Genomic DNA, 16610 nt, shown 5'->3' with positions numbered 1-16610 from the left:
GGGGGTTGACTGCTGACTACCTAGACTTGGAAGCTTAGGCTAACCTAGCAGAAGCTAGGTAATTAATCAGGTTACAAAAGTGACATTAGTTATCTGCGTACATACTTTCACTGGTTTAAAGTAAGGGAACGTTTCTCTGGGAGCCCGTAACAACTTCCTGAGATGTATTAATTTCAGTGGCGACCAGCAGATAGCATTCAGTTGTTTGCTGTAGAGGCAAATTGATGTACAAAGCTAGTGAAATGTAGAAGGAGAGAAAAGAGAGAAAATAAAAAGGGGGTAAGGCATACAGTACATACAATAAGCGGTAGGTTAAAAATAGCATACAATATTACATTCAGAGAGTATTAGTTGTTGAATAAAAAATACAACTGTACTGTAGGTTACAAACCAGTAACTGATATGGAAAAAAGGGTTGCATTTGCTAATAAGTAACAGACAACATTTTCAGGCAGACAAAGTAAAAAAATCTCACTTTCAGTTTTTATGCCTCTAATAATGGAAACCGAGTGCTGAGAATTTACACTACAAACTAACTGGATAATTAGATATCTTAAACACAGTATTAAGGGAAATGTATCCCACTCTACGCAAATGGGAATATAACTTTTAAAACATTATACATTTATTGCTGTCGATTGAAGGATGTCCCTGTGGTAAGTCATATAGTGCGCTAAGCTGAAACAGTAAAGTCATTTAGGGTCAACGTTCCATGGGATAAATTATAACGCATGCTAAGACACACTTAGTAACAAATTTAGTTTAAATGGAGGAGGACGTAGTTATGGTCAATGGGGCCAGGTAGCTTTGAGAGCTCAAGCTAGACTATACAATATGCTATATGATACGAAAGGTGTGCGAACTGGTTTTAGAGTGGGCAAAGGCAACAGAGATCAAATTGCCAACTTCTGATAGATAAGAGAGTACCCAAGGGAGTTCTAGAAAAATACTTTCTTCTGCTTTATTAGTTACACAAAAGCTTTTGGCTCTGTGGTCCATAGCAAACAATGGCTCGTTCATAGAGAAATGGGGATATCGGCTGTCCTTATTTGCCTCCCGTGGAATCTGTATGCAGTTCAAGACACAACAATAAGAACTAAGTATGGAATAACTGACTGGTTTAAAATTAGAAGGAAGTGTGACAGGACTGCAGATAGGATTCAGAAAGGGTACCACTAGCGGTAAGCCCTTTTTAATGCTGGTGGTAAACATTTCTGAATTTTAGACTACCCTATCACTGTTCTCACCTTGAAGAGGTGTAGCACTGCAGTGAGCTCTCTCTTTGGTCTACTGTAAATGCTAATGAGACATTCTGAAGAAGCAAGATATATTAATTAGTCATGTACTCTTACACCTGAAATGCCTCTGGTAAGTGCTTCTTGCAGCTGAGCTAGTCATAGAACTTCTAGGTTTAATGAATCCTTATTGCCAACAACAGTAATTAACTCATCAAAATGTCACTTTCACCCATTACTTTTAGTGGATGGAATCTTGTTAGAGGTAAGTGCTGGGGAGTTTAATGGATAGGTAGAGAGTGTGTGTGTGTGGAGTTATGAGTGATCACAGGTGATCATGTGTATGTGTTTCTCTGCCTGGGTTATCTCAGTAGAGGGGTTAGGGAATAGGTGGGGTAAATAGTGTAGGCATTCGTGTGTGTGTGTGTGTGTGTGTGTGTGTGTGTGTGTGTGTGTGTGTGTGTGTCAGGATGGGGGTGCTGCCATACCTCTTAACTCCCCTTAGCATAACAGGCAGTACATGTAATAGGGAGCAGTAGACACTTGGGAAACATTTTTTTTTTAATTTTAATCACCAGAAAGGTGAAAGAACAGATCTTGCAGCAAGAAAGATGTATGACGATGGTAACGAGACATCAGGAAATTATTTCTACATATTACTCTAGGCCACTTAAAAAGGTAATAGAGCAAAGATGTTGCATCTGGATGCATTTACTAACTGATAAAAAGTATGGCACTCTAATCTCTGACTTTATTGATTGACTGTAAGGATCAATGACATATGGGGCAGTGCTGAAGACTTCTGGACAGAGCTGGAGGGAAGACTAGATGACAGTATTGAATCTTTAGATATATTACTCTAATCCACTGAGACAGTATAGCAACAAGTCTTGCATTGTAATGCATTTTTAGAACAATAAAAGGTATGAAATTCCAATGACTGGCATTATTGACTGGTTATAATTATATTTGAATTATGAAGGATGGGGAAAATAAAAGGCAGCATCAGGAACGTTCTGTAAACTCAAGAAAAAATAAGAGGTATGGGAGTGTGTGTGTATTTGGATGTGTTTGTCTATGTGAAGTAATGAACGAGGTGTGTGTGTGATGTGTGTGTGTGTGTGTGTGTGTGTGTGTGTGTGTGTGTGTGTGTGTGTGTGTGTGTGTGTGTGTGAGAGAGAGAGATAACACAATACAGCAATCAGCAGTTGTGATTACCACAAGGGCAGCTGAAATGAGCCTGGTAACTCTTGAGGTAACCACCAAGTGATTCAGTGGCATGCAAATTAGCTGATAATGAGGGATTTCTCCAATTGCAGACTAATGTGTCTCTGAATCTCTGGTTTCCATGATGGCACTAACAGGCCCTTTTTGTCACAACCTTACCTCTCATAGCTGGGCCGGTCAATGAATCCTAGTCTATATATTGTCACCCTATTTATTAAGTTGTATACTAAGTCATGTAGACTGGGGCATTCTGGAGCATTTCTCCCCAGGCCTCCGCTGAAAACAGGATCTGTGGAACCTAGTCGGACTTTCCTGGTCAACAAATGTTAAATAAAAAAAATGTAAACTTTAGGATTTGATAAATTAGGTGCTGGAATCATAAATGTTTGAAGAAATATTAACAGTCTCAGATATGCAGATGATACCACTGTGATAGTTAAGAGTGAGGAGTTGAAGAACCTATTGATGAAAGTGAAAGTAGAAACCGCAAAAGCTGTCTTGCTGCTTGGTATAACAAAATAATTATTGACTGACATCTAGCCATATCAGTTCTTTGAAAACCAATGGGAAAGATGTGATGGCAGTGATTTGTATTTTCTTGGCTCAAAGATTTCCTCAGATGGTGACTGCAGCCATGAAATTAAAAGATGTTTGCTTCTTGGGATGAAAGTAATGGCAAATCTGGAGAAGATAACCAAGAGCTAGAATATAAGTAAGGCTGTGCACAGGAAAACTGATGCTTTTTTGAACTGTATTGTTGGGAAAAAACTTTTGAAAATTCCATAGACAAGAAGAATGAGTAGAATAAGTCAGACATTACCTAATAAAATAAACCCAGACTGTTCACTGGATGGTCTTCTAGTAAAACTAAAACAAAAACTGAAATCCAGTGGCCACATAATATGTTGGCAATAGAAGCTGATGTTGGAAAATATCAAAGACAAAACAAGATGGGTTTGTCAGAGGGTAAGGTGAATAGACAGTATTACTGAAGAAATGCTTGGTGTGCTAAAGTCATTGAGGTCATGAAGCATCTGACAAAGGAAAAAGATGTCCCCCAAAGCCTGAAAACCATTAGCCTTCTCACAACTGATCAGCTCATGCTTTCTCCTTTGTGGTGAAAGGCAATCATGGATGACCATCATCCAGGCAGCCACCATGTGTTTTTTCCTGGTTATGACTCTCTCGCTCTTTCGGTGTCTGATGCGTATGATGGCAGATGTAAGGGCATGTACTTCCTTTTGTTTGTGAATGTGCAGCATCCTGCTCACACCTTATTAAAATTGTTGCATAGACGCAGCTTGGCAGAGCATAATGCATATCTCCAGCTCATGTAGCACATATGGTGCACTTCCCTGTTCAGAATGTACAACTATAGCAGTGGGCTAGATTGCCTGTTTCCCCACAGTTTAGATGAGCCAACATCGGCCTTTTACTCCCACCATCTCTTTTTGATTCCTGGAACTAGATTGGTAGACAGTCTAGAATTGTTTGTGTCACAGTCTGAGCTTCATGTCTGCACACTACATGGCCAGCGTGCTTGCATTAGGTTTGAAAGTAAAAATCCAAACTAGCAATTTGCTCAGAAGAATATTTTTGATAAAAACTCAAAGCTAAGAAATTCTTCACCTGGAATGAAGTCTGTATCTAGAAATAAAGGTATACACCTAATTAGTAACTGATTGTTGTTTGTGACCTGCATTTTATGGGTTTATATCAGAACATCGAAATTTTTAAATTTCTAATGTTCTAATATCGACCCGTTTTGAGTGAACGCTAAAAATAGCAAAGCTGCAGAACACCGAATTCTTTCCTGTGGCTTCGCTATTTTCAGTGCTGTTGTGGAAATTTACGGGTCGGATTCAGGTAAGTGTGCGATTGTGTGGTTGTTAGGATTAGGATTAGGGCACGGGTTAGGTGAATTAGGGTTAGGGGTGGGTTAAGTGAGTTAAGGGTTAGGGCGCGGGTTAGGTGAATGTGCGATAGTGATGGACCTTAGGGTTAGGGTTTGGGTTAAGGTAAGTGAATTGATAGTAGTGTATGTATAATTTAGTGTAGGGTTAGTTGTAGGATTATAAGTGTATGTGTGTGTATTGATGTTTTTTAGGTGTGCTTGTGTTGTTTGTATGTGTTTCAGAATAGCACATTTTTTCCTTGGGAAATAATTTGCTGTTCTGAATGCTCGATATGTGGTTTAGATATTTTAGGTTCGATGAAATAAAGTTCGCTGTTTTCATCTTTTGATAACGTGATATAAACGCCATTTTATTTAGTGATAATCGGCAATGGCTTACTTTTGAAGAGAGTAGGTGAAACACAATCAAGATTTATACAGATTGCTTGTGAACTTGGAAACAGGATGGAAGTTTCAATGACCAGTGTGGAGGCTTCTGCAAGTGGTACCAGAGATATCACACTTAGGTGTGAAATATGCAGCTGAAGAATCTGTATCTTCTCCTTTCAAGACGAGACAAATGTTCTTTGAAATCTTAAGGGCTGGGTGTTAACAACTCACATGTACATTCTGTTTAGAATAAGGCATATCCTTTCTCACCTCCCAAAATTTGAGAGTAATGAAGCCTTTTTCCTGAGAACAGCAAAATGTGTCTTGATTTCATTGAAGTACTGGTAGCCTACCTGCCTAAATGACACTGAAAACATATATGACATCTAACATGTATTGCATATAGTACTTGCCATTATAAATGTATAAAGCTGTAACTTTTAAAAATCTTCGCTATTATGAGCCAAAGATTTCTGTACTACACTTTGTTTATACAGGAAATTCAGATTAAGACATGTGGTGGGTAGGCCTTCATTTACTCAATATACCATTAAATGCTGCATTGTGTACAGAATAAAAGGTTCAGTTGTGATGTAGTAATTTTAATTGCCAGATCAGACATATTTCATACTGAATCTGCCCTGTCTGCTTAGATGGTCATTTAAATGTTGCTGTATACTCTGAATTGTAGATTAAAGCTTTGGAGCCATTAAATGTGCTGAAGTTTAATTCCATGATTTGGATTAATTCAAAACTCATGCAGCACAGGTAAACTTTTCAGTCTGTAAAGAGAACACCCTCTAGTAGTGTACCAATTAGTGCACATGGTGCAACACAAATCACATTCAAAAATGTGGCTTCTCTACTGTTGACAGCATAATGGGTAAATTCAAACATTTAATTTACCTTACTTATATAAACTTCACAAAGGATATACTTTTTCATTTAATTCTCAGTGGTACTATGCAAAATGTTTTGATGTAGTGCTCAAAACATATTACCTGTAATAATAATATGATGTAACTTGTTTTCTTTACTGACTTGTTGTTTTAGGCAGCAGATGGTATTGGTCATGGATAATGAAGTTCACCCACGCCAAGATTATGCCCTTTTTATGAGATTTGAAATTGTAGGCAGCAAAGACAACTTTCTTCTGGATTGCATGCCTGGCAGTTGTGGGAAAGGTAATATCCAAGTAAATGCAAAGAGTTAGTTCACAAAACAATTAAGAAGTGTATAGAACTGATTTGTTCAGCAATATCTTGATGTTTTAAGGAGTAATATTTAAAGTAACCCTACCACAAATATACATGAGCTTATATATGGATACATTGCTTACAGGTAGCCCATATACCTGCAAAAAAAAGTGAAATAGGGATATGAAAAGCTATAACATGATTTTAGCAATGGACAAGTTTAGTTTATGATGAAAAAGTTAACTTGAGCTATGGTTTAAGTATAAGTCGCTGACTTGGTTACTTGGTTTACATTAAATGCATAACCATACTATGTAGTTTTGGATACACACTGGTTATGATATTTAAAGCTGAATACTAACATTACATTTTATGGTCCATTTAAAGGGAACAGAATACTATTTGTGAGACTTTTTATTCTTCTGTACTGTTGTTATTCCTTCTATATGTGACACTGGCACTGTGTCTTTATGCAGTGCATATGGCTTCAGATTACATGCATAAATGTGGAATGCTTACTTAAAGTATCACAAAGTCTAAGTATCAAATTATGTTTATATTTCATTTGCCAATGTAAAATGATATATGGAACTGTTCTTGTCATTCAGTACATTTCTATTTAAAAAAATATTGCTTTTTTCAACTTGGACATCAGGCTTATTGCTTTCTTAGTAAGATGTCTTGACTGCCTGGTTTGTAATCTTTTGCAGTTTCTTCATCTGATTGGATGGTAGAGGTCACATGATTGTGCTATGTAGCATTTATGCAGGCCATCTGTCCATAACGGTTGAAATGCTGCCATGCTCCCTATGTGAGACTGTAATATAGATTTAACTACAACGTAATGTAGTTGCTCAAGTCAAGGTGAATGATCTTGGTCATTATACCCTGGGGGGGATGCAGAGAGACATTGTTGAGCTTTCTGCTCATATCTTTAAAGAGGGCAAGCTGCTAGCATTGAGCAACATTCTGTTGTTACCATGAATGAGTTCAGGGTTAAGATAATTGTCTTTATAATTGCCTGTTACTTGTTTCATTCTAGGGGGAGCCATTGTATATATGCATGGGATAAAATATTCAACAGAATCATATGCTTTGCAAGGGATGGCCTGTATCTTTTACCCTTGGGTTTCATGTTGTTGTTGTTGTGTCTTTCGTCTTTTCCCGGTTAGGGGTCGCCATAGTGGAACTCCGGTCCACTGATGATTGGCAGTAGATTTTTACTTGCTGAGTTGCCAGCCCTGACGCATAACCTTCAACGAAGGTACGCCCATTCACGCATGTCTCCGCACAGAAAGACGCTTTAGCTGAACAGAACGTCTTACTGTGAGGCGACAATGCTACTGCAGCACCACCACCGCAGTACCCTTGGGTTTCATGTACTGGCTTAAATGGTGCAATTCACATGGTGCCTGTTTTTAGGCAGAGTTCACCTGGTGGATATCCCAACATAGTAAACTCCAGCCTGGGATTCTAGAGGTGCAACTAACACTAGGTAAGACTGCAATCCAAATTGTAGCTTGCTATAGATCCCCCACCATGCCCCAAGATTCTCACTACACCTTTCTGAACATACTGGAAAATATTAAGATACAGCCAAACACTCTAATACTGGGTGATTTCAACTACCCTGCCATTAACTGGGAAATCTACTTGGGTACCAACACCTTTTCCCAATGGTTCTTGGAATTCATAAATTCCAACGCCCTGGATGAACTAATCCATTGTCCCACCAGGAGCTCTAATATCCTAGACCTGGTCATTACCAACATGGGAGATAGATGCTCCACACCAGTGGTCACCCCTTCATTGGTCAGATCTGACCATAAGCTGAGCACCCTTGACATCCACATCCCACCCCTAACCCCCAGTAAGGAAACCTCCGTAAAAATTCTCCAAAGCCAACTTCATGCTACTCAAGTCAGAAGTGACAAACTTTATGACACACATGCAGATGGGAGCTGAAAGTTCGACTGCTGAATCCTACACTAAGGCACTGTACGAGCACATCCACTCGTGCATGACTCATGCCAGCCCAAATAGAACCAAGATGCTCTACTCCAAAAAAAAGGAAGCCAATCTGGTGGTCCCCTGCCATAAACAAACTATACAGCAGAAGGAAGAAACTGTTGCAGAAAAGAGGAAAATCCCAGGATGCAAAAAACTTCCTTACCAGCCTCAGTAAAAAGCTGAGATCCCTCATAAAATCCTCCAAAGCTAGTTACGAAAATAAAATTGCCAAAGATTCCAAAGACAACCACAAGGCATTCTATACTTATGTCAAGAATCTAAATGGCAATGCTCAGATCTGCTCTGAGCTACAACAGAATGGCATTAATTATACTGATCCCAAGGATATTGCCAATATCCTGGCAGATCAATTTAGTGCCAATTTCACCCCCTTCTCACCCCCTAAAGGGCCCATCTCAATACCAAAGGATTGCCAAATTGCAGTAATCATGGCCACACAGGTAGAAACCGCACTCTCCAAAGGTAAGAATACAGCATCCATGAGACCAGATGACATCCCGGGTTGTGTACTACATGAACTGCAAAATGAACTGGCACCTCACTTAAGTGTCATGTTTAATCATAGCCTCACCTCAGGCTTCATGCCCACTGAGTGGTGCACAGCTACAGTTATCCAACTCCACAAGGGAAGATCCACCTTGGATCCCGGGAACTACCGTCCCATCAGTCTAATGAGCCTGAGCTGCAAGGGCATGGAACGCATTATCATGGAACTTATAAGCAAAGACAGTGGCAACCTTCAAACACTGGACCCCACCCAGTTTGGGTTCGTGAAGGGCCGATCTTGTCTCCTGTACCTGATTGACTTCTTTGAATCAGTCTCCAGAGCTGTGGACGAGGGTAAGACAGTCCACACAGCCTATCTGGACCTCGCCAAGGCCTTCGACACCATCCCCCACTCTGGAATTATAAATAAACTTACTAAGCTGGGCATAAATCCCTACGTCACTCGATGGGTTGCCAACTGACTTACTGACAGAACCCAGACTGTAAAAGTAGCAGACTCCAAATCCAGCTCCAGACAAGTGGAGTACCTTAGGGTTCAGTCCTGGTACCGCTGTTGTTTGGCATCTATTTCTCTGAAGTACAGGGACTCTGGCTAACAAAGTTAGGAGATGACTGCAAACTGTGAGCCATTATTGAATCCCCAAATTATGTGGATATTCTACAAAGGGGCCTTGCAGAAAAATATGCTTGGTGCCAGAGCCATGGGCTCAAGCTTAATGCCAAGAAATGTATAGATCTGAAGTAGGAGAATTCATTTGTCAGCAACCTGTGGGTATGGATCCGATATCGGATCCGAACCGGCATGGTTTATCCAGCTATGGATCCGAGCTCCTAGCTCCTCCCCTCACCCATAATGCCCTGCTCTCCCTACATGACCTCAGATCTAGTTTGCCGCGCATGGTGAAGGCTGGGTCATCAGAGCTCCTAAAGCTAAGTCTTATTTAAGGGTTTTAAAACTTTTCAAAACTTTTTAGTTGTGTGAAAGTTGTAGGTTTCCCTTTTATTTATATATTTTTTCGTTTAATTTAATCTAGTTTTTACCCTCCCCTCGCTGGTGCGTAGTTGGTGTGTGTGTGTGTGGTTTTTTTTGGGGCCTTTGTGTGAGTGTTTAGTTTATTTTTATTGTTACTATTTTTTAAAAAAAAAAAAAAAAAAAAATAGTTATGTCTGTGGCCCCAAAGGCTGTTTTCTCAAAGTGCTCCGAGTGTGGCCATAAGCTTTCCTCTGCCGATGGCCACACTCGGTGCGTTCGATGCCTTGGGGTTGAACACCTCACTTCAGGGTGTTCAATTTGTGCTGGGTTCAACCCCAGGGCATTGAAGGAGCGGAGGTCGAAGCTGGTCTTGGCGGGACTCTTGCCCCCAGACTCGGCTTCGGCCCCTGCCCCCTTGGTGGTCACTGCTTCGGCAGTCCCTGCCTTGCCTGCTCCCCCTCCTCCACCCGGGATTCAAACTCCTGCCAAAGGGTCGGAGGAGAGGGAAGCCAGGAAAAAGGACTGGAGAGAGAAGCAACACAAGCGGCGGGTCGAGACCTCCGTTTCGGCCCCGCCAGCTAAGCGGGCTTCGCCTCCGGCCTCTCTGGCTGCTGGCTCTCCCCCTCCTCGGCTCCGGTCCCCGTGCTTTTCGCCGAAGCCTGAGGATGAGAAGACCGACCTCCTTCGAGGCTATCGAGGCAGCATTCAAGGCCTACCTCGGTAGCCTCGTCGAGGTCTACTTACAGCCTCTCCGACGCTGATCTGGACCGGATGATGCGAAGGTTCATCCAGGCCCAGATGCAGATGGGAGTGCTCCTGCCTCCCCTCCCTCTGGGGGGGAGCTCTACCCCTTTTTTTAAGCCCATTGCTCCTTCTCCGACCCGCTACCCAGGTTAGGAGCGCTCGGAGCCGGGCAGCCTCGGAGCCGGGGGTGGGTCGGCGCCGACAGTACTGGGTACTTCGGATCCGACCCTGCCCTCGAGTCTGTCGGATCCGACCTCTCGGAGCCTTGGCCCGAGCTTCGGATCCGAGGGACTCAGTGTGCCTTCGGCGCCGTCCTTGTCGGAGTACACTGGTCCCTCGGATCGAGGGGCTTGGTGCCGGCTCCGATCCGCTCATCGGATCCGAGGGGGACCCGACTTTCGGATCCTATTGTTGAGGATGGCTCCCCCTCGGCTTTTGATGTAGTGGAGAGGGCTCTGTTGAGGGCATCCGGACCCCCGGCCCTTGCTTCGGCTCCGTCCCGCACTCCATCTGCTCTGGGCCAGGCTTCCATCACCCGGCCACTGGGACAGCCCGCTTCACTGCCCCAAGCAGTTCCTGTGGTTCTGGACATTGCTGGTGAGGGCTCCTCGGACAGCCACCCCGAGGAAGCACCTCGCAAGCATTCATGTAAGAGGAGGCACATAGACTCCCCCGAGTCTTTGACCGAAGACACTGACTTGGAGGAAGGGGAAGGCTCCCCAAGATCACCCCCTGAGGATGTCTCCTTTGGAGACATCATGGAAATGTTATGGATTAGAGGTGGGTGGTCTGCCCCAAAGTCTTCCTCGGACGAGTCAGTGTTCTTGGAGGCATTTGAAGCGAGCCCGTCTACCTCTTGGGTGTCCCCTCCTGCCGACCCCCTGGTGGACCTTATTACCACCAGGGCGTGGAGGGACCCAGACACCGTGGAGCCAATCCCTAAGAGGCCCGACAGGATCCTTAGCCCCCCTGCTGACCGTGCCCACTGGAGCAAGGGACCCCCGGTAGAGGCCATGATGTCGGCAGCAGCCACTAAGAGGGAACTTGCCCAGGAGAGTCCCTCAGTCCATCCCCCGAGCAAGGAGTCTCGGATGATGGACCATTTGGGGAAGCGAATCTTTAGTTCAGCGACCTTCTCAGTGAGGGCGCCCAACTATTTGGCACATGTCATTAGGATGCAGCGTGATCTTATCAAGGAATATGCTGCATCCCCCCCAGAGTCCATGTCGGAAGAGGACAAACTTATGCACTCCACCCATATGGCCACTCTTCGTTCTGTGACTAACACCTCTATGCGGTTACTTTCCCACACTACCGAGAGAGCCGCTAGAGCTGCGGGAGCTGGCCTAGTCACAAGACGGCAGGCCTGGCTCCACCACTGCGATTTTACAGAGCCCTTCAAGGCGTCATTCGCGAACGCCCCCTTTGACGGTTCTGCCCTTTTTGGCAAGACGGTTCGCGACACCTTGGTTCAGAACGAGAAGGCCGAGAAGATGCTGTCTGCCATCGGAGTCCGCTTCTCTGTGCCCCAGAGGTCCTACTCTAGGAACCAAAAGGGCCAGAAGAAGATGTGGTTCCGGAAGTCGCAGCATTCCCAACCCGCTCCAGACAACCAGTCCTTCCGTGGCACAGGAGGACAGGAAGGACGCCGCCCTAGGGGCAGAAGGGCACCCAGGAACTTTGGGTCCAGGGAACCTTTCTCTGAACGGCCCACGCAGCAACCCTGAGGGGTTGCCCGACTGCTTCACTCTGGAGGCAGTCGGGGGATGTTTTTCGGAGCACCTAGCGGCATGGGAGTCCATTACATCGGACCGCTGGGTACTCCGGATTATATCCAGAGGTTACAAGATCCCCTTTCTTCATGTCCCAAAGTTAAAAATCCTCCCCGATGTTCCACCCGATCAGAGGGAGGCCGCTTCAGCAGAAATTGGCCATCTGCTGAGAAAAAGAGCCATCCAGCCCGTCCCCCCAGACCAGATCGGATCAGGGTTCTACTCCAGGTTCTTTTTAGTGCCAAAAAACACGGGGGACCTAAGACCCATTCTAGACCTGTCCCTGTTGAACCTGTCTGTTCCCAAAGAGAAGTTCCGGATGGTCACTTTGCAGTCCATCCTCCCCCTTCTAGGGGAGAATCACTGGATGTGCTCTATAGACCTCAAGGACGCGTACTACCACATTCTGATGGACAGACGATCCAGGAGGTTTCTTCGCTTCCAGCTGGGAGCCAGTCACTACCAGTTCAGGGTCCTTCCCTTTGGTCTCACCACAGCCCCCATGGTGTTCACTAAAATTTTAGCAGTGGTTGCGGCCCACCTGAGGCTTCAGGGGGTGCAGGTCTTTCCATACCTAGACGACTGGCTTCTCACCGCCCCAACAAGGCATCTACTCTCTTTGGCAAGAGACTCTTTCCTTCGTCTAGCTCCCAAGCTAGGCATCACGGTAAACATAGAAAAGTCCAACCTGGTCCCTACTCGAACAATAGAATTTATAGGAGCCAGGTTAGACACGAGAAATTTAAGAGCCTTTCTCACAACCGACAGGGTTCGGAATCTGCGACTCCAGGTGCGGGCCATCCTTCACTTCAGCTCAACACCTGCGGAATTGATCCTGAGGGCACTAGGGTCTATGGCAGCAGCGATTACTCTTCTTCCGCATGCCCGCTTGAACATGCGGGTGCTTCAATGGACACTTCAGGTGCAATGGTCATTTCTCTCCCTCCCCCTGTATCATCCCATTGCAATCAGCAAGGCTTGCAAGCGGTCTCTCTTGTGGTGGCTCCATTCTCCGGACCTCCACAGGGGCCGCCCCTTTTGTGCATCTCCCCCTCTCGCCACGGTGACCACGGACGCTTCCCGCCTCGGGTGGGGGGGGGGCATTTTGCGGGCCGCATGGTCCAAGGCACGTGGAGCGATTCAGAGACCTCCCTACATATCAATGTTCTGGAAATGAGGGCGGTGCTCTTGGCATTGCAAGCACTTCAGGCCCTCCTTCCCCTGGGAACAATTGTGATTCAATCAGAGAACATGTCGGTGGTCTGGTACATCAACAAACAGGGGGGAACCAGGTCTTACCCTTTATGTCGAGAAGCCATGAGAGTATGGGAATGGGCGATCTCCACCAACCGCTTTCTCATCGCAACACATATTCCGGGTCGGACCAACATCCTAGCGGACAAGCTCAGTCGCACCATTCTCTCCCCGTACGAGTGGTCTCTCAATTCTCAAGTAGCGAAACGTATCTTCGCACAGTGGGGGACTCCCGGTTGCGATCTCTTTGCTTCTCCTTTAAATGCCAAGTGCGACAGTTTTTTCGCTCTAATCCCCCCTCCAGGGGATTTTCCCAGAGACGCTCTGGTGCATGCTTGGCCTCCCGGTCTTCTTTACGCATACCCCGCTCTACCTCTGATGCTACAAGTACTTCAGAAAGCTTCTCGGTTGGGGTGCAGAATGATCCTCATTGCCCCGTTCTGGCCTCGACAGATCTGGTTCCCTTACCTAAGGTCTCCTTCAGTGAATCCACCTTGGATTCTAGATCCCATTCCGGATCTGATATCACACCCGTCGAACCTGCCAACTCCGAACCTGGACAACCTGAAGTTGACTGCTTGGCTGCTCCAGTTCCACTCCTAATCAGGACTCCCGGTATCTCGTCCCCAGTTAAGGCCATTCTGGTAGCGGCCACAAGCCCTCTACCAGAAAAATTTACCGCAGTAAATGGAAGCGTTTCTCCATTTGGGCAGAGCGGCAAGGCCTAGATCCTTTCACGGTTCCCCTTCCTTTGGTTCTAGATTTCCTTACTAGTCTGTTTAATGATGGCGCCAGTAGTTCCACGGTCAAAGTTCAGCTGGCGGCCATATCTCATTACCATGTTGGACACGATTCAGGGTCTCTTATGTCGGCTAAGTTATGCAAAACCTTCCTAAAAGGCACCCTTTTGCTCAGACCCCCTGTCAAAGAAACTGTTCCCCCGTGGGATCTTTCCTTGGTACTTCAGGCCTTGACCGCTCCCTCCTTCGAACCTGCGGCCACAGTTGATCTTAAATACTTGTCCTTTAAGACTGCCTTTTTGGTAGCCATTACTTCGGCTAAGAGAGTTTCAGAGCTTCAGGCCCTGTCCATGAAACCGCCTTATTTGATTTTTCATCCGGACTGGGTGTACCTCAGGATCAATCCCTCCTTTCTTCCTAAAGTAGCTTCGGAAGCTAACATTAATCAGTCCATCAACCTCCCTGTTTTCTTCCCTAAGTATCAAAACAAAGGCGAATACAAGCTGCCTTCCTTGGATGTTCACAGGCAGCTTCATTTTTACCTTCATAGGACAGCTGGTCATAGGCAATCAGACCAGTTGTTCATTTCTTTTGCCAAATTCAATCTGGGTAAACCAATTTCCAAAGTTTCTTTGTCACGCTGGATTTCTCAGTGTATTCTGTTGGCGTACCAAGCTTCTGGGAGGCCTGCACCGGAGGGAGTCCATGCTCATTCGACCCGGTCTGTCTCTACTTCAGCGGCCTTTAAGTCTAGGGTTCCTCTGGATGACATTTGTTCAGCAGCCACTTGGGCTTCATCTCATACCTTTATTATTCATTACAAGCTGGACGTCACTTCTAGAGGTAGAGCATCCTTTGGCTCTGCAGTGCTCTGGAATATCCTTCCATGATGGCCACCCAAGATTCAGGTAGCTGGGGACTCTGTCCCACAGGTTGCTGACAAATGAATTCTCCTACTTCAGATCTAGAAGTTATGTACTTACCATAACGTTCCATCTGAGTAGGTGGATTCATTTGTCTGCAACCATCCCGCCCTCCTATCCCCCTGGCCTTGTCAGTTTCCTGCATAGGGTGTGTTACCCTTTGGTTAGGGTAGTTGGTGCAAGGCAAACTCGATCTGAGGTCATGTAGGGAGAGCAGGGCATTATGGGTGAGGGGAGGAGCTAGGAGCTCAGATCCATAGCTGGATAAACCATGCCGGTTCGGATCCGATATCGGATCCATACCCACAGGTTGCAGACAAATGAATCCACCTACTCAGATGGGATGTTATGGTAAGTACATAACTTCTAGTTATTACCTTTGGGAAAAAACATGTACCCATGAATTACCACGTAGATGGCAGTACACTAAACACTAAAAGTGTGATGAGAGACATGGGGACACAGGTGGACAGTGGTCTCACCTTCAATAACCACATCGCCACAACAGTCAGGAAATCCTTCTATGAGGCACATCTCATCACTAAGGGCTTTTCATCCAAAAAAAAGGAGGTCATTGTCCCACTGTACTCATCCCTCATTAGATCCATTATAGATTACAATGCCCCATTTGGTATGTACCTCACAAGACATCTGTAACAGCTGGAAAGGCTGCAGAAATACCTCAATAAACGAATCACAGGCCTAAAGCAGATGCCCTTTGCTGACCATCTAAAAAAACTTCAGCTATACTCTGTGGCATATCTTCTACTCGGAGGCGATCTCTGCTTAACATACAAGGCCATGTCAAATCCTGAGCTGTTGGACATGCTTCACTTAAAGAAATCCCATTCCCTCAGAGCCACATGCTCCAGGGATCTAAACCTTATCATCACAATGAACAAAACATGCTGGAGGGATAGGTTGCTGACCCAGAGATTCCCCATACTCTGGAATAGATTGCCCATACATGTCAAGCAGAGTGCTTCTTTGGTCTTCAGAATGAACCTTGATGACTGGATGGGAGATAGGAAATTCACCCCGGGGATCACATCAGTCGACCTGCTAGACGGGTCCAGGGAAGTAAATATTGTGGAAAGAAATATCCAGGGAATTGTTATGACTATACTTGTATAGGCTCTAGGGCCGATAGCCTAGTACGAGCCTGTGAGAAGCACTGCTGAATGTCAGAAGCATAAAGAAAAAAAAATAATCTGAACTTGTGGCACTTCTTAACTTTAGAGACATCAGTATTTGTATAATTACAGAAAATTGGTTCCACTGTAGTGATAACACTCCTTACATTCCAGGTTTCAATGCCTGTCATGTATTTAGAGTCACTGGCCTCTGTGGGGGAGTATCTGTGTTTATTTGCAACTCCACTGTTTCCCACCAAATTTTACATGATACAAATCATTAACTGGTTGAGTCCTAGTTACACTCAGTAATATTAATTATCACATTATAGCCAACCTGTAGCAAAACAAGTACCACACTCAGCTTTGGTGCTGGAGCATGAAAAGGTTTTGGGTTCTAGTGCCACTCCTGGTAATTGGATTCATTTTCAATTTGCTGACTCTCTAGTGCAGCATTAGGGGTGCTGCACTCCTGAGTGTGTAGTCGTCCTTCAGAAAGGACATTAAACCATGACCCCATCTGCCTGAGCTATTGGTAGCTTAGCTGGATATAAAAAATATCATGACACTTATATTAAATAAAGTTCCCAT

At 44.9% G+C, this 16610-nt stretch overlaps 1 protein-coding gene across 1 annotated transcript in view; it reads left to right on the top strand.

Moving 5' to 3' along the window:
• CFAP47 (cilia and flagella associated protein 47) overlaps positions 1-16610 on the top strand; it is a 7413452-nt gene that overhangs the window by 764607 nt on the left and 6632235 nt on the right. The window contains exon 6 of the mRNA XM_044071840.1: positions 5800-5930. Coding sequence (XP_043927775.1) covers positions 5800-5930 — 131 coding nt within the window. The remainder of the gene's footprint in view (positions 1-5799; positions 5931-16610) is intronic.

Source organism: Protopterus annectens, chromosome 5.part0 (genome assembly GCF_019279795.1).
Source record: "Protopterus annectens isolate FY-2018-M chromosome 5.part0, PAN1.0, whole genome shotgun sequence".
Lineage (NCBI taxonomy): Eukaryota > Metazoa > Chordata > Ceratodontiformes > Protopteridae > Protopterus > Protopterus annectens.
The sequence above is the reverse complement of the archived record's forward strand: the minus strand, read 5'-3'. Positions and strand labels throughout refer to the sequence as shown.